The sequence below is a fragment of the Leopardus geoffroyi genome, chromosome B1 (genome assembly GCF_018350155.1).
Source record: "Leopardus geoffroyi isolate Oge1 chromosome B1, O.geoffroyi_Oge1_pat1.0, whole genome shotgun sequence".
Lineage (NCBI taxonomy): Eukaryota > Metazoa > Chordata > Mammalia > Carnivora > Felidae > Leopardus > Leopardus geoffroyi.
Window position 1 is genome coordinate 200,517,592 of NC_059327.1, and position 22,617 is coordinate 200,540,208.

Consider the following 22,617-nt stretch of genomic DNA (forward strand, 5'->3'; position numbering starts at 1 on the left):
ACCACCGTCACTGTCATCAATCGTCACCACCACTGTCACTACGACTAAAGGCAAATTGGAACAAGCAATTTGCCTGAGTGTTTCCTTCTCAAGAATGTGCATCCGCTCATGGGACCCGGAGTGAAGAAACGTGATGTTTACGAGGTTGGAACTCCCAGTCTGAGGCAGACCCACAACCTACATGAAGAGAGGGCACCAAGGAGGCTTGGAGACAAGGGACGTGTGCTCTCAGCCCGTGTCACAGAAGCCACCCACCACGGCCTCAGGATCTGAGCCCGACCCTCCACACCTCGTGACTGGCTCCCTCTCTTCCCTCCTCTGCTCCCTCGGTGTCTACAGGAGCGAGTCCTGGGAAGCAACCCACACTCCAGTCATCACGAGGAGGGACCACTGGGGCATTGGCACCCAACTGAACAGTCACCCCTCAATGAAAACACACCAGTGGGGCCAACGGGCTGTTTATTTTCTTTATTTTTTCACAAGCTTTGAATTCAGAAATAAGAGCCACAATAAGTCAGTTAAGTAAAAATGGGGGTGATTACAAAGGAAAACTTTGTACAAAACTTTAAAAATCTGACTGCCCCGTCAACCACCTCGAAGGGACCAGGACCGGGGCAACTGGGAGCAGCCGTCGCCCCACCGTCATCAGCCCTGATGGGGGTGGGGAGACCCCTTTCTGAGTGTGAACCTGGCTAGGCCTGAAGTCGGAGCTGGCTGGAAGGACACACACAGACCAGAAAGACGTCATGGTGAGTCACAAGTGCCACGGAGACCGGAGTTTCTGACACAGGACGTGGATGATGTTTCTCTGAAAGCACTGGAAGGTTCCCCTGCCCCTCTGAGAATTCACAGGTCTCAATGGGGATGGGATGGGGGAGGGGTGGGGCAGGCTTCTTTCTAGTGCGGACTTGGGGTGGGGACAACGAGTAAGCATCTCCGTGTGAAGAGTTTGGAAGGGCCCCTGGGGGCCTGAGGTCTGGGCATTGTGTCTACATCGGTCCTCGGTGATGTTCCGTCAGACGCACTCACAGACTTGCATACATAATTTAGTAACATGCATCAACTATCCTAGAACAGCTACGAGGGTGCAAAGGAACCACCCAGAGAATCATGGAGCCCGTGGAGTCAGAAGCGGAAGGGACGGTACAAGACGATGCTAGAACCTGGGTTCACTAAGGAGGGCAATGGAGACCCATGATCTGAGGTGGAGTCAGCATGAACACACAACTGCGGGGCAAGGAGTTTCCGAGCAAACACACCACACTAATACCACTTCTTCCTAAACAAAAGAGGAAAGAACGTCATTCAATTTTCCCCCCATCAGTACCAAATAAAACCGCGGGTTTCCCAACCCCTGGCGGGGAAAGGGATTGACAGTATTCCTGGAACGCTTCACTGGCTCATCCACTCGTCCGCCTTCAACCGAGGCTGGTGATGTTGGAGCGGCCACCAGGGGGCGCCACGATGCGGTGGCCGGTGCGCCTGGGGTTGTTGTCATCTATCTGGGCACCTGAAAGAGACAGAGCCAACCGCTCCAGACCGGTTCCCCGGGCCGCTCCTGAGAGCTGGGATGCTGAGCCCTCGTCATGACATCCCTCCATCTGCTCGACCCTCTGGGACTCAATCCAGGCCCACCTCTGGGAAGACTCCCAACCTCCACGGGGTTCACTGCCCTCTCCTCTGTGCCGCCTCCGGCCCTGGGGTCACCCTCTTGCACCCTCTGACCACCTTGAGCTATTTCTTGCCGGGCTTCGTGCTCTTGAGACAGGTGGGCAAGCACTTACTGAGTGCCTACTGTGTGCAGGCACACACTTGGTGCTTTAACATATGTGCTTGCACTTAGGGTATACAATGATACTGCGAAGTGGGGGGGGTGGTTACCCCAACTTTCTAGATGAGGAATTTGAGGCTTAGGTCATGCAGCTTGGGGAGCAAAGTTGGAGGACGGGTAAGCCAGGATTCCAGCCCCAACTGGTTGGTCCCCAAAGCTCCAGCTTCTACAGGAGTCAGAGCAGCACACAGCAGTGCCCGATACATCAAACGCATTTTAGGTACGACATGCATGGGGGATGCATGTGCATTTTCAAAAGAAATTTTTTTAACAGTTATTCATTTTTGAGAGAGAGAGAGAGAGAGAGCATGAGTGGGGGGGGGGGCAGAGAGAGAGGGAGACACGGAATCCAAAGCAGGCTCCAGGCTCCGAGCTGTGAGCACAGAGCCCGACGCGGGGCTTGAACCCACGAGCTGTGAGATCGTGACCTGAGCCGGAGTCGGACGCTTAACCAACTGAGCCACCCAGGCGCCCCTGGATGCATGTGCATTTATGTGTGTGAACTACTTAGAGCTGGATTTATCCACCTGATTTGCAATGGGCAGACCTCCATGGAGAAGGGGCATCAGTTTTTGTTTTAAATCTGCAAAGCCGACCGTTTATTCCAATTTTATGCATCCCCTTGCAGCTAAAGATTTAACGTTCCAGCACCAAGCCCAGTGCCTGATGCTCAATAAATAAGTATTCAGTGAATTACTAGTGATGGACAGACAATGCTGAAAGGAGGGATGGCATGAGAGGGCCCTGGGGTCCAGTCAGGAGACAGGTTCCAGTACAAGTCATGTCTGGAACCCAGGTAATTTGGAATCAGACCCAACCTCCCTTGGCCTCACTTCCTTTTGTCCCAGAATCAGAAATTGGATGGAGTGCTCAACACCAGTTTCCCTCATAATCATCTCCACCCTGCTGGCTACCTGTCAGCTGCTTCAAAAACACCTGTGGGACACAAGGACACTCGTGCAGGAAATCATGCCACATCTCTACAAAGTAGCATCACGCAGATTATTTAAAAGGCATCTGCGAAGTCATTCCTGATGTCCGAGAGCACCTATGGTGTTGATAGCAAATGAAATCACACGTCGACCTGCCACGAGGCTGGCCGGGGCAGTTCTGCGGGTCTCGGAGAGGACTCTGTCGACCCGGGGCACTGGTGGCCGTGGGGCCCTTCCAGCAGACTTTTCGTTTCGTTGTTTTGCTAGTTCTGAAAGGGAGGGATTTTCCCTCTGTATTCGGCGGCAACTGTGAATTGCACGACTTTCGAAGAGAGGTCCAGTTTGCAGACTCCACGTAGCCCCACCCAGTGGCTTGTCCTGGCATTGCGTCCACTCCCTAATTCTGTTGACTGAGCATCAGAGAAGCTATTCGAGCTGTGTCTCCGGTTCATTTGTGGAAACAATACTAGTTGTCTTTAAAGACCGGAACCGCACTCAGCGTGTGAGAAGCTCCCGCATGAAGGCTCACAGAAAGTGACATGAGCTGGACTAGGGACCCCGCCCCACTTCTGTCCCCCATGGCGTAATCGCTGAGACAGACACTCCCTGGATGGATGGCAGGTTGTCACCCCCACGGTTGAAGCCGATGTTCGTCTTTCTCTCGGCCCCTTCGACTCGCTTGCTGAGCATATCAGCTTTTCTGTTTAACTGTCCTTCCCTCCTGTTAGACCACAGTCTGCAAACTACAGACCATGGACAAACGGCCACCACCTGCTTTTGTATTGTTCAGGAGCGAAGAATAGTTTTGTACGGTTGTTTTAGTTATTTATTTTTTTACACTGTTCAATGGTTGCATTTGAAATGGCTGCTTAATAGACTATCCTAAACGTTGCCCCTCGGCTCACAAAACCTTGAATGTTTACTGTCTGGTCCTTTAAGAAGAAGTCTGCCGACCCCTGGACCGGACTGGGGGCTGCCCAGCTGTGCCCAACTCCTCACCATACTCCTGGGACGCCGCCCCGTGGGTAACACACGCTAACGCCTCAGATACTCTGGGGGACAAGGTTCCAGTTTGATGTTCCCAGCGTGTGTGTGTCTGCCCTCACGTGGCGAGCTGATGACATTGTAGCGTCTACTGGGTCTGAGGGATGCGTTCAGCTTCCAGGGTAAGCTTGTGCTTCAGGATGAGCTCTGAGCTCAGGGCCAATTTGGGGGCAGACCCCCTCTGCTTTCTGACCTCCCCCAGCCCGCTCTGGCACCCCGGGAGGGAAGGGGAAGGGTTCCCTCGCCCGCTCCTTGCTGCCTCATCTAGCCCCCGACGGGGCTGTTTCAGCAGGAGTGTGGGCCCCTGGGAAGCGGGGAGCCTCTTACCTGATAAACTGAAGTTGGACTGGTGGAGGTTTCTGATGGGCGGGGGCTGGTGTTTGGAGGGCGAGGACTTGGCAGACGGGGCAGGGGTTGCATATTTGGGCGTGGCTGGCACCTCATACACAGGACCGTCATACATGCCCCTGGGAACACCTTGCAACCCAGAAACCTAAACAGAGGGAGGCGAGGGGGGTTGGTGGGCAGGATTCATCTGCCACTTCCCATTCGGGCAGGCCGGAGCCCTGCAGCTAGACAGTGACCAGAGGTCGCCTCGGGGAAACACACACACACACACACACACACACACACGTACACGTGCGCACACACACTCCATAAGCATGCACCCACTTACTTCACATACACACATGCACACACACAGCTTCATGCAGGACCCCAAGCCCATTTTCAAGAGGAAAACACTTTCCCTGACACACCCCACTGTCCCCCTCAAGGGCCAGTGAATCATCTGTGGTCCTGGGCCCAAGACAAGGATTGGGGGCAGCTAGTTTATCGGGGACGGGATTCCAGAAAGGAGGAGGAGGAGAGAAAGGTGGGGTGATGGGGCCACCTCTGAGGGCAGCCGGCTCAGGGAGGCTGGGAAGTGAACACGTTCACCGACCCTCTGGGGGGCCAAGCATGGGCCACGGTCTCCATCCCCGCGGGCTCAGTGCTGCCCCCGGGGGAGCCCTATGTCCCTGACTACCGGGTCTGGCCACCGTTCTGTTCTCCTCTTCACTGTACCTGCTTCCTGCGCCTCGGGGACCTCCCCCAGTTCCAGCTGGCTCCAGGCCTGCCTCCCTGCCCCCCCCCAAGCCCTTCAGTGACCGCCCCCCCAGGTCAGCTCAGCCAGAGACATGTTCTGGGACAGGTTCTGTCCCTCACCTGCTGTGGCTCCTGTCCTCTGCCCCAGCATGTGAGAGGGCCCGGACTTCTGGCCACCGCGGATGATGGCCTGGCATAGATCCCAGGCACCTGCTCTTACAGACGTGGCCACTAAGCACAGGCATCGGTCCAAACCAGTTTAGAGGGAATGCATCTGGCCAAGGTGTATCTGCGCCCCTCCGTGGGTGTCCAGCCGGGAGTTTACACAAGTGTCCTCATGTCTAACAGCCTGCTGTGGTCACTTGGCCACCGCGGCTTTCCACGGCCGTTTCTCAGATCTCACTGGCTTCCTCCCCACGCCCATTCTTTCCCCACTGGACACGCAACATCTGTGTCATTTGGAATCTCGGACCCGGGGTGCCACACCCTACACGACATGGAAAGACCTCGAGCATCGTAATGCAGGTCTGGGGGTCTGGGGGGGCCAGGAGGTTTCTGGGCTTTTCCATTAACACTGGGGGCAGTGGCGGTGCCGTTTGTGAAGCACAAGAAGAGTGGGACCACCCACAGGTGGGCACACACACACACACACACACGCATGCATACACGTACATCTATGCACACACGTGCGTGCACACACACATTCATGCAAGTATATCTACGCACACACATGTGCACATATATACACACATACACACAAGCTGGCCTTTCCAGCAAACATCAGCCACCAAGCAGGTGGTCACGGTGACAGGAGGGACCTGATTAGGGAAGACGATGGGCCACAGTGGCAGTTTAGCCAAAGTGTGAGCGGCTCCCTCCTCCGAGCTGGACCAGAGAAGGGATGGGGCCGCTCCACACCTCCGACAGGGCCTCCCGCATCCCTGCCACGACTCTTCAAGGAGAGAGGGACAGGGGGACACAGAACGGAAGGGCGGGGAAGCAAGGAGAACACAGGGAAGACCTGAAGAGCGTCCAGACACAGTTCTGCCGTCCCCCGAGTATGCTGGGGGCGGGGGGGGGGGGTGTCGACTTTTACCAGAAGGGCAATGCCTAAGGGTTTCGGCTTTCCCAGCTGTGTGACGCTGGCCTGTCCGATGCTCGAGCACCGGGAGGTCTCGACACCTCAAAGAGCCGGTGGCGAGGGCCCCGAGAGGACGTGGGATGCGTACCCCAAAGCGGCACGGTCCGTGTTATTCCCGCCCCCTCCTCCCCACCCCACGGGCGCACGCCCCTTCACAGTCTGCAAAACCCCGAGACCTCCCCTCCGGCCCCGAGACACAGGCGGGGGTGGCGGGAGAGCCCACCTGACACGAGAGGAAAGGGAGGCCCCCGCGGCTGTGACTCGTGAACGCGGCGTGCACCGGACCCCAGACCCACTGACCTTGCTCCTGATCCTGACACGCTGGTAGAGATACTCGGGGAAAGGCTTCCGCGGGATGAAGCGGCCCATGCCCTTGTTGACGTTGATGTTGCCGTCCTCGAAGACGATCTTGCCCTGGCTGATGACCACCAGCGGGGAGCCGTGGCACTCCATGCCCTCGAAGATGTTGTACTCCACGGCCTGCACGGCAAGAGACGTGACCGGGCCCTTCCGGCTCTCCACCCGGGCGGGGACATCCCTCACGTCCCCACAGGGGCACCTCGCAGCCCTTGCCCTCTGAAAACCTCCTCTTTGGGGCTGTGTGGCATTCCACTCCGCGGGCTTGCGCCGGCATAACCAGCCCTCGCCATGGGCGTTTAGATCGCGGGTGGCTTTGTACAACCCAACTGATATCTGGGGCATCACGAACGTGAACGGGGCCCCTGATGTCAGGCACTGTGGCTGCTCAGACTACAAACAAGACATTTTTGTGTCTTTTTAAAAAATGTCTCCTTGGGGCGCCTGGGTGGCTCAGTCGGTTAAGCGGCCGGCTTCGGCTCAGGTCATGATTTCGCGGTCCGTGAGTTCGAGCCCCGCGTCGGGCTCTGTGCTGACAGCTCAGAGCCTGGAGCCTGTTTCAGGTTCTGTGTCTCCCCCTCTCTGACCCTCCCCGTTCACGCTCTGTCTCTCTCTGTCTCAAAAATAAATAAACGTTAAAAAAATTTTTTTTAAATATCTCCTTTAAAATTTTTTTAAATTTTTATTTATTTTGAGAGAGAGAGAGAGAGAGAGGGAGCCCGCCCAAGTTGGGGAGGGGCAGAGAGAGAGGAAGACACAGAATCCGAAGCAGGCTCCAGGCTCCGAGCTTTCGGCACAGAGCCCGACGTGTGGCTCGAACCCACGAACTGTTGAGATCATGACCTGAGCCGAAGTTGGATGTTTATCCGACGGAGCTCCCCGGGTGCTCCACGGTCACTTTTATTTTTAATTCCTTTCTCCCTTCCTTTAATTTGAAAGACAAAACGTGTTCTCAAAAATACACACCGTTTTCATAACTCCAAAAGGGAATGTAACCACCTCTAGCCGACTGCTTTTTATTATTTAAAAAGTAGGTCATTATATAGGGTGAGAGAAAACTCAAAAGGTGCAAACGATATTTGATTTTAAAAAGTAGGTCTCTCTTCTACCTCCGACCGAGACATCTGCCCTAAAGAGATTCTTCTGTGTCACAGATGTTTTCTGTCTCGACACGGCAAGAGCACTCTCTGTGCAGCTGGCTTTCACCTGAATTTTTCTCTGGAGCTCAGGGACGGTTGCCTATCAGCAAAGGTACGTGCTTTAAAAATGTGTTCAACACTCTTTAAACTGCTGCACCGTGTCCCCTCGCAGGGGTGTATTATCGTTTATTTATCTGATTCCCAGGGATGGAACACTGGGTTGTTTCCCTGCGTTTTGCTAAAACCCCTACTGAACCACCCTTCTGTGGGGTCCACACCGACATGTGTGAACCTTTCCAGAGGTGGAGTTTAGGGCCAAGGAGTCAATGGATTTTCACTTTGATAGATCCGTCCTCCCAAAAGGCAGCACCAGTCTCCACTTCCAACAAAACTCTGTGAGCTCGCCTGCCTCCAGCGGTCTGACCCCACCTGCGTCCCCTCAGCCGCCAGGGTCTCTGTCACTGCACGGGTCAGAAACAGCATCTTACTCTTGAGGTTTGCATTTGGTTAACTGTGGGGCTGGGTCTGTTATTAAAGAGCTAGAAGTTGTCTGTGTATTTCTTCTTGCATAATTGTGTTTTTGCACAGCATTCTATTCATTAGGCTCTTGGTATTTTTCTTACTGGTTTCTAAGGACGCTTTTTTTAAAGTTAGTTTATTTATTCTGAGAGAGAGAGAGAGAGAGAGAGAGCAAGCAGGGGAGGAGCAGAGAGAGAGGGAGAGAGAATCCCACGCAGGCTCTACGCTGTCAGCATGGATGGGCTCTGATTCACGAACCGTGAGATCGTGACCTGAGCTGAAATGAAGAGTCGGGTGGTTAACCGACTGAGCCACCCAGGCGGCCCTCGGGGACACTTTTGATGTTAAGGAGTTTATCCATTGTTTGTCCTGAGTATCATTCTGCTGTCTGTCCTCTGCCTCCTGATCTCATATAAGGTAATAATAATTTTTATTTTCATGCCAGACAGAGGGGGTATTTGTTTAATTTGTATACAGTCGATGCTCAAACAGGCCAATCTTCCCCTTTACACGTTCTAAGTTTTGTGTCTTGCTTAGAAAGATCTTCTCCCCTTCCAAACTATCATTTTTACTTACTTTGCTTTTATTTATTTATTTTTCAAAACTACTGCTTAAAAAAAAATTTTTTTTTAAGGTTTGTCTTTGAGAGAGAGAGAGAGAGAGAGACAGGAGAGACAGTGAGTGAGTGTGAGGGAGGGGCAGAGAGGGAGACAGAATCCGAAGCAGGCTCCAGGCTCTGAGTTGTCAGCACAGAGCCCGACGTGGGGCTCGAACTTGCAAACCACGAGATCAAGACCTGAGCTGAAGTTCGACGTTTGAGCCACCCAGGCGCCCCCAAACCATCATTTTTAAAACGACATGCTTTATTATAGACCCTTGATAACTTTCGCTTCAACCTCCGATCCCTCCTGAGTGTGTTTTGAGATAAGGAGCACAGAGAAGTCTGGCCTTACGGGCCGGCTGTTGAGACCCACAGGCCAATGAGCACCGCTGTCCGGCTAATCTGAATTGCCTCCTGCATCGGACACCAAATCCTTCTGTGCGGCTAGTCTGCCGCCTGGCTGTCTCCTCTGTCGGGCCAACAGCAAACCGCCCCCCACGCCTGCAACGGTACGACCCGTGTTAATAACAGGGATGAGCGGGCCTTGTCCCTCAGCTTCCCACAACTGTTTACCTACTCTCACATTTAGCACCTAAGACCTCTGCTTTTCTAGCTCAAAAACTATTCCCTTGAATGTTCTGATGGGATTACTTCGAATGCAGAGATTAAATTCGCAAGAGTTGGTATGCTCCGTCTAATGATTCGTTTTAGCCTAAAATAGCTTGTATTTATGTAAGTCTTTAGTTTTTATTGTTATTAGAAACAGGATTTTGATTTTCATTCCTTTATTCCTTTATTTATGTTTATTTATTTGAGAGAGAGATACAGAGCAAGCAGGGAAGGGGCAGAGAGAGAAGGAGAGAGGGAGAATCCCAAGCAGCAGGCTCTGCACCGTGATTGCAGAGCCTGATGCGGGGCTCGAACTCACGAACTGGGAGATGAGGACCTGAGCCGAAACCAAGAGTTTGCCGACTGAGCCACTCAGGCGCCCCCCTCTCCATTCCATTTTTTAAAGTGCTTTTGAATTACTTCATAGAAAAGCTAGCGATTCTTTATATTGGTTTGTAATCAGCCAAAGGATTCTCTTATCATTTCTGATGGGTTTTAGGAGCACGCTCAGGGTTTCAGGGAGACAGATCCACACACAGCTGCTAACACTGAGCCTCACCCTCGGTTTGCGGCTGCCTCCCAGGACCCGGGCAGACAGGCTGCTCTCCGTGGTAACATTTGCATCTAAGCCTTCTCGAGTCACCCTGCGGTGGCCAGCCGTGTGGTGCCTCATAGTCTTGCTGAAGCCCAAATGAGCGCGTCCAGCCAAAAGACACTGAGGAAGCAAGCACTTCCCTACCAGTCGAAGCCGGCCGGCCTCCCAGCTCACTCGGCCCTGCATGGCCCACTATTCCTCGGAGGGGAAGGACATGACGTGCGCCATGTGACAACTCCCCATGGATTCCACGTGGCGCCAGGTTCTAGGTCTCGCAACCACATGGAGTTTCAAAAGTTGTTTCGTTTCCCAAAGGTGACAGGTGAACGATCTAATAATCCAAACGAGTACAAAGGACCGCAATGAAAACATACAACCGTTGTTTTCCATCTGTGAGCCCCGGGGCCCTAGACCCCACCCCAGGGGGCAGTTCCTGCTCCTCGGTCCCTCTGTGTCCTGTAAAAGACAGCCTGACACTGACGAACGGAGAGCAGGGCATATGCTTAGGTCCTCGAAGAGATGAGTAATGTGCTCTCTCCGGGCGAGGGAATGTTCTGCAGCCATGAAAAGGAACCAAGTATTGATATAGACCACAGCATAGACAAGCCTCAAAAACATGAAGCTAAAGTGAAAGGAGCCGGACAGAACAGGCCACATATGGTGTGATTCTTTTTCTATGGTATGCCCAGTGTGGGGATAGAGATTCTCCTTACATAAATGGGTTGGAAGAAAGCTTAGCACGGAAAACTGCCACCACAGGGTGAAAACACCCGAGGTTAGCTAGCGAGAACCACCCACCCCAGGTTAGCTAGCGAGATGTTGTAATGGGATCATGAGTAACTTGCTATCTCACCTGCAGGAAGTTACTTTCCATCCAGCGCCAATGCACCTTGATCACAAACTCCACTTGCCCGCCAGACCCTTTGCTTCTCACACACACAAGTTGATGATTACTGTCTGATTGTTTTCTCCATGTTCACGCGTGTGAGACCTTTCTTCACACTCACCATGTGGGTGATATCTTGTGAGCTCAATAAATACGGAGACAAAACCCCTGTTCAGGGCTCTTGTCTCCTCCCAGATATTAGCCTCTCTCGTATTCAATTCTGCGTCTGCTCTCTTGCTGGACAAGAGAGAACTCCAGACTCATAGTCTGCGACAGTCCAGAAAGGCACATCTGACAAGAAAGAGATTCCTGGCTGACAGAGACTGTGAGAGGGGAGATGGGAAGTGCCTGCTAGTGGGTCTGGGGTTTCTTTCTGGGGAGGATGGGGAATCTTCTGAATAGAACAATTGCTGCATTAGGGGCGCCTGGGTGGCTCAGTCGGTTAACTGTCTCACTCTTGATTTCAGCTCAGGTCATGATCTCACGATTCATGGGTTCAAGCCCCACATCGGGCTCTCTCTCTCTCCCTCTCTCTCTCTACGCCTCCCCTGCTCATTCTCTCTCTCTCTCTCTCTCAAGAGTAAAAAAATACACAGGTTTTTTAAAAACCACTGCATGGTACATTTTTAAATGATGAAATCATGGGGGCGCCTGGGTGGCTTGGTCGGTTAAGCGTCCGACTTTGGCTCAGGTCATGATCTCACGGTCCGTGAGTTCGAGCCCCGCGTCGGGCTCTGTGCTGACAGCTCAGAGCCTGGAGCCTGTTTCAGATTCTGTGTCTCCCTCTCTCTCTGACCCTCCCCCGTTCATGCTCTGTCTCTCTCTGTCTCAAAAAAAAAAAAAATAAATAAATAAACGTTAAAAAAAAATTAAAAAAAAAAATGATGAAATCATGGTAAGTGAATTACATCTTAATGTGAAGAGTTAAAAAAACTAAGTGGTCTATGGATACACAAACAGGTAGATAACACAAACAGATACACCTGTGGTGTGGCACTTTGAAGCAAATGCCTTTCCACTAAGAGGAAAGAAGCTGCATTCTTTTTACGAGAGTAGACTTCAAACATTAATCACTGATCAACATACAACATGATCTCTTTTTAATTCTTAAAAGAAAAGTAGTATTTTTTTAAACTCAAGAAAGCCAAACAAACCTCTAAGAAGGCATTTTTCAATCCATGGTCTGAAAAAAAAAACATTGGTGTCCCGCACTGTGTGAATGGCCCTGCTTTTGCACAGAGACAATGCAACAGACAAAAATCTTACAGCATCCTGAGTAGTCCTCCTCTTGCTATGACAAGAATTCAAATCTGGCCTGGCATGGGGGGAGGATGCTTCCCCAAGATTAACCTAAAACAGTCACTTCCCTTATGGGTGACCTCCGGCACATGACTTATTATGGGTTGGATCATGTCCCCCTAAAGATACGCTTTAGTCCAAACCCCCAGCACCTCAGAACATGACCTTATTTGAAAATAGGGTCTTTGCACATGGGATTTATTACAATGAGGTCACACTGGAGGAGGCGGGCCCTGATCCAATGGCCGGTGTCCTTAGAGGAAGACGGTACGACCCAGGGAGACGCCAGAGATTGTAGGGACCCATCCACAAGACAAGGGATGGCAAGGATGCCCAGTGACATCAGAAGCCAGGACAGAGGCACAGGACAGGTTCTCCCCCAGACCTTCAAGGGAGCACAGCCCCGCGGACATCTTGATTCAAGACCACGGCTTCCGGAATTGTAAGAGAACACATTTCTGTTTGAAGCCACTAGTTTGTGATGCTTTGTTACAGCAGCCACGGGAACTCATACACGTATCCTCTCTCCGTCCACTTCTGTATTTATTAATCCCGGCCTACCTGAGATGACCACTAAGTCATTTAAGTACGGGTCATTAAGTGACAGGACACATGGGAAATGCTAGGCACAGAGTAACTACAAGATCGTATCTGGCTGGACTGTGACAGTAATTGGAAACCCTGCTCCTGAGCACGGAGCCTGCACATCCACTGAACACGCACTGAAATAATGAAAAATGAGAGGTCTGCACCTGTGCAGCTCAGCCTCCTTCCCACCTGTCCGTGTCCCTGCTGCGCCCCCAGCAGGAGGGCTTGAACAGTGAGTGATCTGGGCTTCATCTTCTGCTGGACCTTGACCATCGTGTGGGCTTAGGGGCGGCCCCAGACGGCGGGTGGCAGGGTGGTGCACACCCTCTCACCCGCAAGACCTTCTCAAATGTTCTCTTGATGTGACCCCTTCCTGACACCACGGGGAACGTGTGCCTGTCCCGCATTACCAGACCCCACCGTGCACACACACATCACTGCGTTCACAGTGATTAAAATGGGATTGCGTGCCTGCTAGGTGGTAAGCGTGAAGAATGGAGTACGCTTTTCTCCGGGGGGGCGACCTCAGGCTTGTTTCCCCCTGACCCTGTCCCCGGGAATGGGGGGGTTGGTGAGGGAAGCCAGCGTGTCACTAGGAAGCACTGGTTATTTGTGGGAAATAAGCTTAGGAATTTCCCAAGCCTGCACTGATGGGCTAACAAGGCATAAAGAATTAGAAACCCATTGGATGTACGCGCCCAAGTTTGGGTAAACAAGATTTGGTAAATAAGAATAGGTAAAGTGGGGCAAAGGTCCCAGTATAGGACAAAGGTATAGGAATAGGGGAATCTCAGGATGAAAATATCCAAGATGTGTAAGCAAGATTAGGTATTCAGGGCAGAAGCAACCCCCCCTCCCAACTGAGTACTATAGCAGAAAGCTGCTTTCACAAGAAGGAAGGACCAAATTAGGTAAATAGGGCTACAGATCGCTGCAGGGCGAAGTTGCCCAAAGTGGAGCTAATTGGCAAAAGAAAGGTGCCTTGTTGACCCTGAGGTGGCATGCTCTGTCTTTCTTGTCCCCTAGACCAGTTTAGGTAAACAGAGGTGGGGCCTCACATCTGCTGTAAACTGCCTTCCACCCAGTGCCAGGATTTTGTTTTGTGTTAACCCAAACCCCTAACACCGCGTATCTTGAAAACCCCCTTGCCCTCATGACCACGAGTTAACGTTTACGATTTCATTGTCTCTTTGTGCACACCCAACAGCATGTTTGTAAGCCTTCTGATCCTAATAAAAATGGAACAAGGGCCCTTACTCGGGGCTCTTGGCTCTTGTCTTTTCCTGGACATTAGTCTCTCTCACATTTTTAATGCTGCATCCTGCTTTCTTGCTGGACAAGAAAGAACTCCAGACCCAGAGTCTACGACAGTTATTGCAAGCATGACTGCCTGTTGGGGTCAGTCATGGATGGTCATGGACTGGACAAGACCTCTATGGCCCCAGGCCATGACCCCTGTGGCCAAGCAGGGTTCCAGGGCCCAAGCTCACGGACTGCTAAAAATGATTCCTGTCACTTTCTTATGAGATTTCCTTATGCCTGGGGTCCTGTCCTCATGCATGTGGCCTCACCTCTACCAGCAGGTAACCCCCGGGAGGCTGGGAATCTGCCTCTGTGTGGCAGTGAGGACCCTGTCACAGGGGGATACAGCATGCACACACCCTGCCTCCTGGCCCATGTCCTGTAGCAGACTTAGCGGGCCGGAGGCCAGGCTGTGGCCTCCTGTGTCTTGTGAGTGTGGACGTTAATCTAGACCCAAGATCACTGCTGGCCTCACAGAGTGGCCTTGCAGCAAGCAGTGAGGGAGGGGAAGAGGTTTTAAGTCTCTCTGCATCCTTAGGTTTGCTGGCTGAGTAAAGAAGTCAAGGGCATGTAAGCTACAAAGTGCAGAGATAACCCACAGCCATAGGCTTGGGGCCTGGAGCTTGGGAGAGCGTGCACACGTGGGGTATGTTCACACACGGCAGACTTTAGGTCCAAACCTTTCCTTTGTGGACTGTTAGCAGTGACCACAAAATGAAGTAGGAGGTTTCTGAGATAGGAGATCAAACCCTTCCTAGCTTGATAATGAAATTGGAAAAAGAATCTTGGACCTAATACTTCTCCTCTGAGCCTGAGAATGCATGCGTCTAGGGCACGGGCCACCGAGAGAGAAAGACAGACACAGAATCAGAGAGAGGTGGAGAGAAAACACATCTAATAGTACGGCAGCAGTTTAGTCGAGCCTGATCAAACTCAGTCTCTCCAACTGGAAGAGAAATGTGAACGAGTCATGCCGATGATCAGATAGCATCCTCGTTGAAAACTTCACACATCATTTTAACTGAGACTGCTAAAGTGGCTGCAGAGGAAGAATCACTTACCCAAACCGGTAAGGTCTCAGATGAGCCAGGACTTACCGACTTGTGACTCTTGGCTGTTATGGTCTTCACCTTGTCGGGGTCCCAGATGACTACGTCGGCGTCTGAGCCCACAGCAATCCGCCCTTTCCTGGGGTACAGGTTAAAGATCTTGGCTGCGTTGGTGCTGGTGATGGCAACAAACTGGTTCTCATCCATTTTGCCAGTAGCCTAAAGGCAAGATCCGTTCATGAGAAGAATGCCCCGTAACTGGGCTGGGGGAAGGGCAGACAGGCAAAAATATGGAACTGCCGACAGGAGTCCCCAACAGAAGTCTGAAATTTTCTCCTCCCCCGCCGAAAACCGGCCATCCTGAAAGAGCCCAAGGGCACGGCCCCATCGGAGTGGAAATGTAATTGACCGCTCAGGGGTATGTCGCTGGCATTTGCTCAACAGCCACTGTGCCATCTTGTCGGTCTCATTGGGCCCAAGTTTAATAGAAAATAAAAATCTGGGGTTTCAAGTCAGGGAACAGGGGCTGACTTGTGCAACAAGCACTCTCTCTACCCACTGTCAACCCCAGACACAAACACACGGTTTACAAAACCATCTTCACAGGAACAGAGATGTGGTCAAAACAAAGCTAAAGAAAACATTTTGCATCCTTAAAGAGTAAAGGGCAGCTGTCACGTCTGCAAATACAGAGGACCCCATGGGACCTGTGCTGCTCTCTGAAGAGTCACACATTTCTTCGTGTGCTCTCCTGGTATATTCTGCTTCTGCCCCAAAGCAAGGAAGGGAGATTTAAGAGCCAGCAAGGCACAATGCCCCAGCTTGTGATGGGCCAGGAAGGGTGCTTCTAGAATGTTCCTGGGGAAAGGAACCTCCCCGGGGGGTTCCTTACCACTGCCTTGTCCCAGACGACGGTCATCCGCTCCTCTATACCGTTGACGCCCTCAGGGATCAGAGTGAAGTTATCCTTGCCCACCGCCTTCTGGGCAGTGCTATAGGGACAGTGGCCACTGCCTGTGACCTGCAGGTCTCCACTGCAAGGACAAAAACAAGGTGGGGGTCAGACCTGAGTTCAGGTTGAACTTCAGGCACCCATTGCAGGCTGTGAAACGAAAACCCCCAGAGATTCTAAGGAGAGGATTTGGGGCACATCCCAGGAGTCGGTGAGTGACATCAGAAGGCCCTCTGGGGGCCTTGTATCTTGTTGGGAGAAGGTTCGGTCAGTGTGGGCTTCAGGCTCTCCGGGTAGGGCTCTCCAGGTGGCCTTCCTCTTCCTCACCTGGAAGAGTGGGCATCCGCCCAAAAGAGGTGTCAGGCAGGGTTCAGGAAGGAGCGAGGCCAGATCAGGCTCGGCCCTGGGGGACATTGTGGGACTTGGATTCCATGTTGACAGAAGAGGACCCTGGGAGTCTCCAGGCAGAGGAGTGGTTTGGTCTGAGTTGGGTTTTAAAATCTGGGTGCTGGTTGGGAATAGACTGTGATGTGCTGGGGTGTGGAAGGGGCAACACAGAAACAGGGGCCTGTCGGAGATGAGCCAGGATGGCCACAGCCAATGGGTGAGAAGTGGTCAGATCCCGGGGCCTCTGGGGCCCTGTGTCCTGCCATCTTCAGAGATGGGCAAGACTGTGGGAGCATTCGCTCTGTGGGGGATGACGAGGAGTCCATTTGGACTTGGAGCTGCCCGCCAGACAGCAGGCTGCAGATGATGAGTAAGCCCGTGGATATGCAAGTCAAGGGTTTTTGCACCATTTGGGACAAAGAGACTTCCATGACAGGCACACACCCTCACCCCCTTGGGGCCCCTCCTGACCAGAAGCCCTGATTTATCCCCTATCCGGCAAACTCCTACTCCCCCTCTAGCTCCAGGCCCGATGTCACCTTGCCCACGAAGCCTTCTGCAAGTCTCCTGGTTGTGAGCACGTATCTCTACTCCCAGAGCAGCCTGGGCACCTTACCACTTACCCTTCTCTATGGCCTGTGTTCTTCCCTCATGCTGGCCAATAGCAGGGAAGGGACCAAAGTGGCTGTGCTCCTACTGTGTGCACGTGGCCAGGAGGTGCTTTGCAAATAATAGGAGCCACTTAGTGAACCCTAAATCCCAGGCCATTTTCCTACACTGCATCATACCCAGCTCTGCAATAGATACTATGTTCCCCCCCACGTTGCCAATGAGGAAACCGAGGCAGAAAGCCATTCCAGGGTATGTGACAAGCCCAAGGTGAATCCTGGACTCTCATTCCTAATCCCGAGTGCTTCCCGATAGACCTCAGTATACCCAATATACCCCCCACCCCCTGGGCTCTCACCAGGCCAGCAGGGAGGTCAAGTAGTCAGGTGTCGTGGGGTCTGGGCTCAGAGGAGGAGAGGTCACGAATGCCGCTGCCTTGGCCCAGTTCTTGCTCCAGTAGTGGGTGCCATCGGTCCCCAGGCTGGCAGCGATGGGCTCGCCAAACACGAGGGGACCTTTGGAGACAGACGCAAACACACATGGTTAAGGGCAGCTGGTCTTGTGTGGGATGCTGCTGTAATAGCAGTGGAGGGTCTCAGAGACGGGAGAAGGAGGCTCTGAGGGGCAACATGTTGTCTGTCCTTCTTCCTGGCTTCACCACGCAGCCCAGTGACCCCGGCTGCCCAGGTACTCACTCAGCACCTGCTGACCCACCCAGCAACCTCCCGGACTGGTCGTGCTTTTAATATTTGGATATGACCATTATCCCCTTTGGCAGATTTGTCCCTCAAGGCACAGGGACGGGATTTGCTCTCCCAGTATGGATTCTTCCAGAAGCAGATCTTCAAATGAAGGAGGCAAGTTCAAGTGTTTTATTTGGGAGGTGATTCCAGGCAGCACTGGCTAGAGATCGAGGAAGTGACATAAGGCAGAGAAAGACGTCAGGAACAGGTGAGTTGTCACCAAGCCACGGCCATGGGCACCTGCAGCTCGGTGCCGTGGGGGCCTCTGGGATACTGACGGCTGTTGGCACCTCAGGGCTGTCCCACCCCCAGGATGTGGGAGCTGAGCTGTGTGTCCACCCCCCCACTACTTGAGAGCTGCTTCCAGAGCATTCACTTTCCAGAAATTCCAGCCTGCCTTCTGGGGAGCAGGCCAGATGTGCTTCTGCCAGAACAAAGCCCATAGGCACGGCTGCAGGTCTGCTCACAGAGACAGACGCTGCTGGGATGCGGGCCAGTAACACCGCCGAATTTGCCCGGAGCCACGCTGCTGGCCTGGTGGGGTGGCAGGCTTTGAGCTCCAGCGGTCTGGCATGTCCAAGAGCATATTCTACAGTGATGGGAAAGTTCTACATCTGTGGTGCCCAGGACAACAGCCGCTAGCCCCGCGTGGCTTCTGAGCATGTGAGATGTGGCTATCACAACCAAGGAACGCATTTAAAATTGTATTTAACTTTACTTAATTTAAATTGCCACAGCCATGCGTGACCGGAGGTCACCACATCTCTCCATGCAGCTCTAGGACTGCTTCCAGATTCCTATTACCTCTCTGAGCCTCAGTTTCCTTATCCTTCAAATGGAGCCAGTCCTAAGCAAGCTGTGTCATACTAGAGCACCCTCTTTGAATGCCTCTTCTTGTCAGCTTTCCCTTAACGACACTAAAACCAGGCTATGATGGGTTCAGAGGTGCTCTGTCCAATATGGTGGCCACCACGTGGTTGTCAAGCACTTGCCACTGGGGTTGGTCTGAGCTGAGATGTGCTGTAACAGCGACAGACACACTGGATTTCAAAGACAGCACAGAAAAAAATAAGACAGATATATCATTAAGATCCTTTCATATAATTACGTGTTGAAAGAATATGTTGGACATATCAAGTTAAAATACAGTGTTGAAGATTTTTCTTAAATACAGATGGTAGTACTTCCCACTCGGGGCTCCTATGAGAAGGAAGGAACATAATGTCCACAGTGGATGTTCCATTACGGTTGTTGTGTTGTTGATTTCCACCTGGCCCTCCCCACGGACCCACAACTCCCCGGTCGGCCTCACATGAAGCAGAGGGAACGGGCGGACCTCGTCCCAGTGGCGAACGTCCCTGGCGAATGTCCTCCACGACAAAAGGGTTCCGGCCACTGTCTCTGTGCAATGGGCACTAGCCCTCATCTGTCCATCTGTCTGTCATTCTCTCTCCCTAAGTTTGGATCGGCAGATGTTCTGGGCACCCTTCTTCCTTCTTGGTCTGGTGACTGCTGGAGACTATTGGACCTCACTCTCGAGAAGGCTTGAGGACGGTACTCGGGCCTTTGCTCTGAGTCTGTGGTTAGAACGCACCCACCGCGGCCTGCACCCGATGGTCCTCAGCGCGGCAGGCGGCCTGCTACTGGGGCCCCACTCGGGAGGTGAGGATACCAAGGCAGGAAGTGAATGGCCAACATGGAGCCGAGAACGGCATCAACCAACACCTATGGAGCCCTGGGGACCCCCCGCGGGCTTCACGTCTATGAGCCCCTGGGGCCATTCAGAGACAAGGCAGCGGACGCTCGAAGCAGTTATGTAGCGCGTCCGTCTTTGAGCTGGGCGGCTGGCTTCCTGGACCACACTCACCTGATGTCCAACACAGACCCCCTGGCTCTGGAAAACCGTCTTCTTCCTTCCCAACCCGCAGCCAAGACTCTGTGGGCCCCACGACGGACCCTGGATGCAGACACTGACCATGGGGCCCCAGACAGGGGACTCAGGATGAAGGGCCAGAGGGGACCAGAAAGACGGTGGGCAGGATCCCACAGCTGACACAGCCCGGCCCCATCACTGACTTGAGGTGTCATCCAGGGCGGAGCTGGAACAATGCAGAGCTCATTATCTGATCCCACAAGGTGGGATAATAACCTGCCTGAGGCTTAGACTGCTGGCAGGGTGTCTCTGGGCAGTGGCCCCACCAGTGAACTTGACCCCACTGGACGACCCCCTTCCTTATGGCCCAGCTGCCCGGCAGGAGGCCCAGGCATTGGGCTGCGTACCTTTCTTCCTGGCCAGAGTGATGATGTCCGCTGCACTCTTGCTCATGACCTTCGTGATGTACACCGGGCAATTGATCCGGCCAGCGATGGTGATGGCCCGAAACACAGCCTCGGCCTCTAGCTGAGGACACGGCAATACACGGGTCACAGGAGGGAGGGACAGAGGCAGTACGACCACCCCCCCCAAGTCCCCAGGGCTCTCCCCGAATCAGAGCCCTTCAGTGTTCTTCAATTAAGTGTGGCCAGAGGCAAATCGACCACATCAAAGGAGAAAAACACTAGATTTCTAAAAAGAAAGGAAAAATCGAGTCAAAACGTATTTGGTTAGAGGGCTGGGAGACAGGATTGTATCATTATGCTTGCTTGGAAGTATGCTGCAGGTTCCGTTAGAAGGGAACAGACCAGGCAGAATAAAGCATCAAAAAGCCCATCAAAAACCACCTTGCCCTCCTCTAGACCAGTGCGTCTTGAATAAAAGGACCAGATACGTTTTGAACGGCTTTGTTTTTAACTTCCAGTCTGCTGATGCCCCAAACGTGGTCCCACCCACGCACACCCAAGAGGGTCCCCACCCTGGTCTCCCGGCTGGACCCACTGGTCACACGCCTAGATGTGGAGCCAAGTCCATGTGCTATAAATGTTTATAAACACGGTCTCCCTGATCTCACCAGGGACCAGGAACACAGCTCGTGGGGCACGGGGCTCGGGTGCAGAGTACTGTCCTAGACCAAGAGCCCCTCGGGGTAAAACGTCTTTCTACTCGGGTACTTGTGTCCCCAGGATTGGGCACAAGGCCAGGCCCACAGCAGACAGACACACACACACACACACACACAAACTGCCTGCCATGGAAACTCATCCATGCTGGAGTCTTAGAACACAGTGGGCAATGTCCAGGAGAAGCTTGTAGGTTCCAGGTCGCAAACATGCGGCTCCACTTTCTATCACCAGAGACACAAATCCTCGGTGAGGATCCTGGACATGGTTGGGTCACTGGAGTGTTCATGGGGCCTTGGTGTGAAGCTTGTGGGCCCTGAGACAAGCAGAGCCTTTCCCTGGCTCCTCTGATTGATCTCCATCCCCCGGGGCTCCCGAGCCAGAGGGCAGAGCCCAGGGAAGGCCATGTACGCTGGGGTGTCCACGTCAGGGGAATGTGATGGAGGCGGGGGCTCTGGCTGGGCTGTTCCAGCTGGAACAGCATCAGGGCGAGCCCTCGGCCACGTCAGACTCACACCCAAGGGGAGGCCCCATTACCTCTTCAGGTCTGCTCAGAGCATGGCCCTCAGGACCTGTGATGCCCATCTCCAAGATCCGCTTCTGTTCCTGCAAGATAAGAGCAACGAGTCAGGGATTGTAGAAAGTCAATGGGGAGAGGCCGATTCTCCAGCCCCTGGTTAGGTAGGTGGGCGGCTGAGGCCCGGGCGGGAGGGGTAAGTGGTTTACGGGAGCCTAACATGGGCTCTGGGGTGATCCAGCTTCTTTGCTCCCTCTGCTCCCCCTGCCTCCTTCTGCCTTTGCAACCCAGGACCTCTGTCTGCACCCACACCTGCTCTCTACTCAGTGCCCCGACACCAGTGAGGGGGCGGGTAGGAAACGGGCTCTAAAGACCACCCACCCACCTTTCCCATCCCCGACTCTCTGCTGCAGGGCTCTCCTTGGGCAAGAAAGGTGGTGTGTGGGTATTGCGTGAACGTGGAAACAAACCACAGAGCCCCACACTGGGAGTCCGGCCACAGAACTGGCCGCCTCTGTGACTTTGGGCAAGTTGTCAAGCTCTCTGGCCTCAGCCTTCTCTTCTTTACACTGGGGACATCAGTGCTTCTATCTTGCAGCTCCCACAATGAGTCAGGGAGGGGGCATCTGTGAGATGCCTGCAGGGCACCCGGCGTGTAGCGGAAATCAGTAATCGGCAACGGGTTCTCATTATCGGCCTCCTCTTCCTGGTGCCTGTCATTCTAGCGAAAAGCCTCGACCTCAAGCTTGTCATGTAGCCTTGAAATGGTTCCCTGAGCTAATGCCCTAGATCCAAACCCATTTGCTTCAAGGTTTCCTTGCTGCAGGAATACTATAATTTCTAAAAAAAAAATTGTTTTATATTGCCCAGATGTCAGCTGTGCTGCTGCTAATTTTCGCTTCTGCATTTCTGTATCATTCTCAGGCACATCCCTACCACGGGCCCCCGAGCCCTATCAGCCATGAAAAAAAAAAAAAAACAAAAAACCTAATTTCAACTGCATCTCTGGTTATGAAGCTTGAGCTTACTACAGAAATGTAAACAGGAAACAAGGTCAAAGTCTAAGAGTTGGGGTGGATTTGAGTAAGGCATGGAATAATTTCAGCTATTACAGATGGTGTTTAGAAAGCATTTCTGTACACGGTCTACAAAATGACTTTATGATATGGAGAGAGCCCTGTGCAAGATTGTTTAATTGTCTGTTACTGTTTCTGTTGGAGAGAAGGCAGGAAGGGAAGAAGGGAGGAGGGAGGAAGGACCCAAGACACTACGACGGAGGAAAGCACAGATCACAGAAAACCGGAACAGGGTTTCCAGGCAGAGATCGCGGGCCGAGCACGCGCAGTTAAACGTCTCGCACGCTGCCGGTGCGTATGTGGGTTTGTTCATTCTGGAAAATGGTTTAGCAGTAACAACCAAAGCTGAATATACATG

At 52.9% G+C, this 22,617-nt stretch overlaps 1 protein-coding gene across 2 annotated transcripts in view; it reads right to left on the reverse strand.

Annotated features, from left to right (window-relative positions):
• Positions 1–453: 453 nt before the first annotated feature.
• CRMP1 (collapsin response mediator protein 1) overlaps positions 454–22,617 on the reverse strand; it is a 78,248-nt gene continuing 56,084 nt past the window's right edge. For both annotated transcript variants that reach the window (XM_045474601.1, XM_045474603.1), the window contains exons 7-14: positions 21,204–21,272; positions 19,950–20,070; positions 17,285–17,441; positions 15,871–16,012; positions 15,027–15,197; positions 6,335–6,514; positions 4,135–4,300; positions 454–1,510 (exon numbers count right to left, since the gene is read on the reverse strand). In XM_045474601.1, the coding sequence (XP_045330557.1) occupies positions 1,419–1,510; positions 4,135–4,300; positions 6,335–6,514; positions 15,027–15,197; positions 15,871–16,012; positions 17,285–17,441; positions 19,950–20,070; positions 21,204–21,272 (1,098 nt within the window). In that variant the 3' untranslated portion in view covers positions 454–1,418. The remainder of the gene's footprint in view (positions 1,511–4,134; positions 4,301–6,334; positions 6,515–15,026; positions 15,198–15,870; positions 16,013–17,284; positions 17,442–19,949; positions 20,071–21,203; positions 21,273–22,617) is intronic.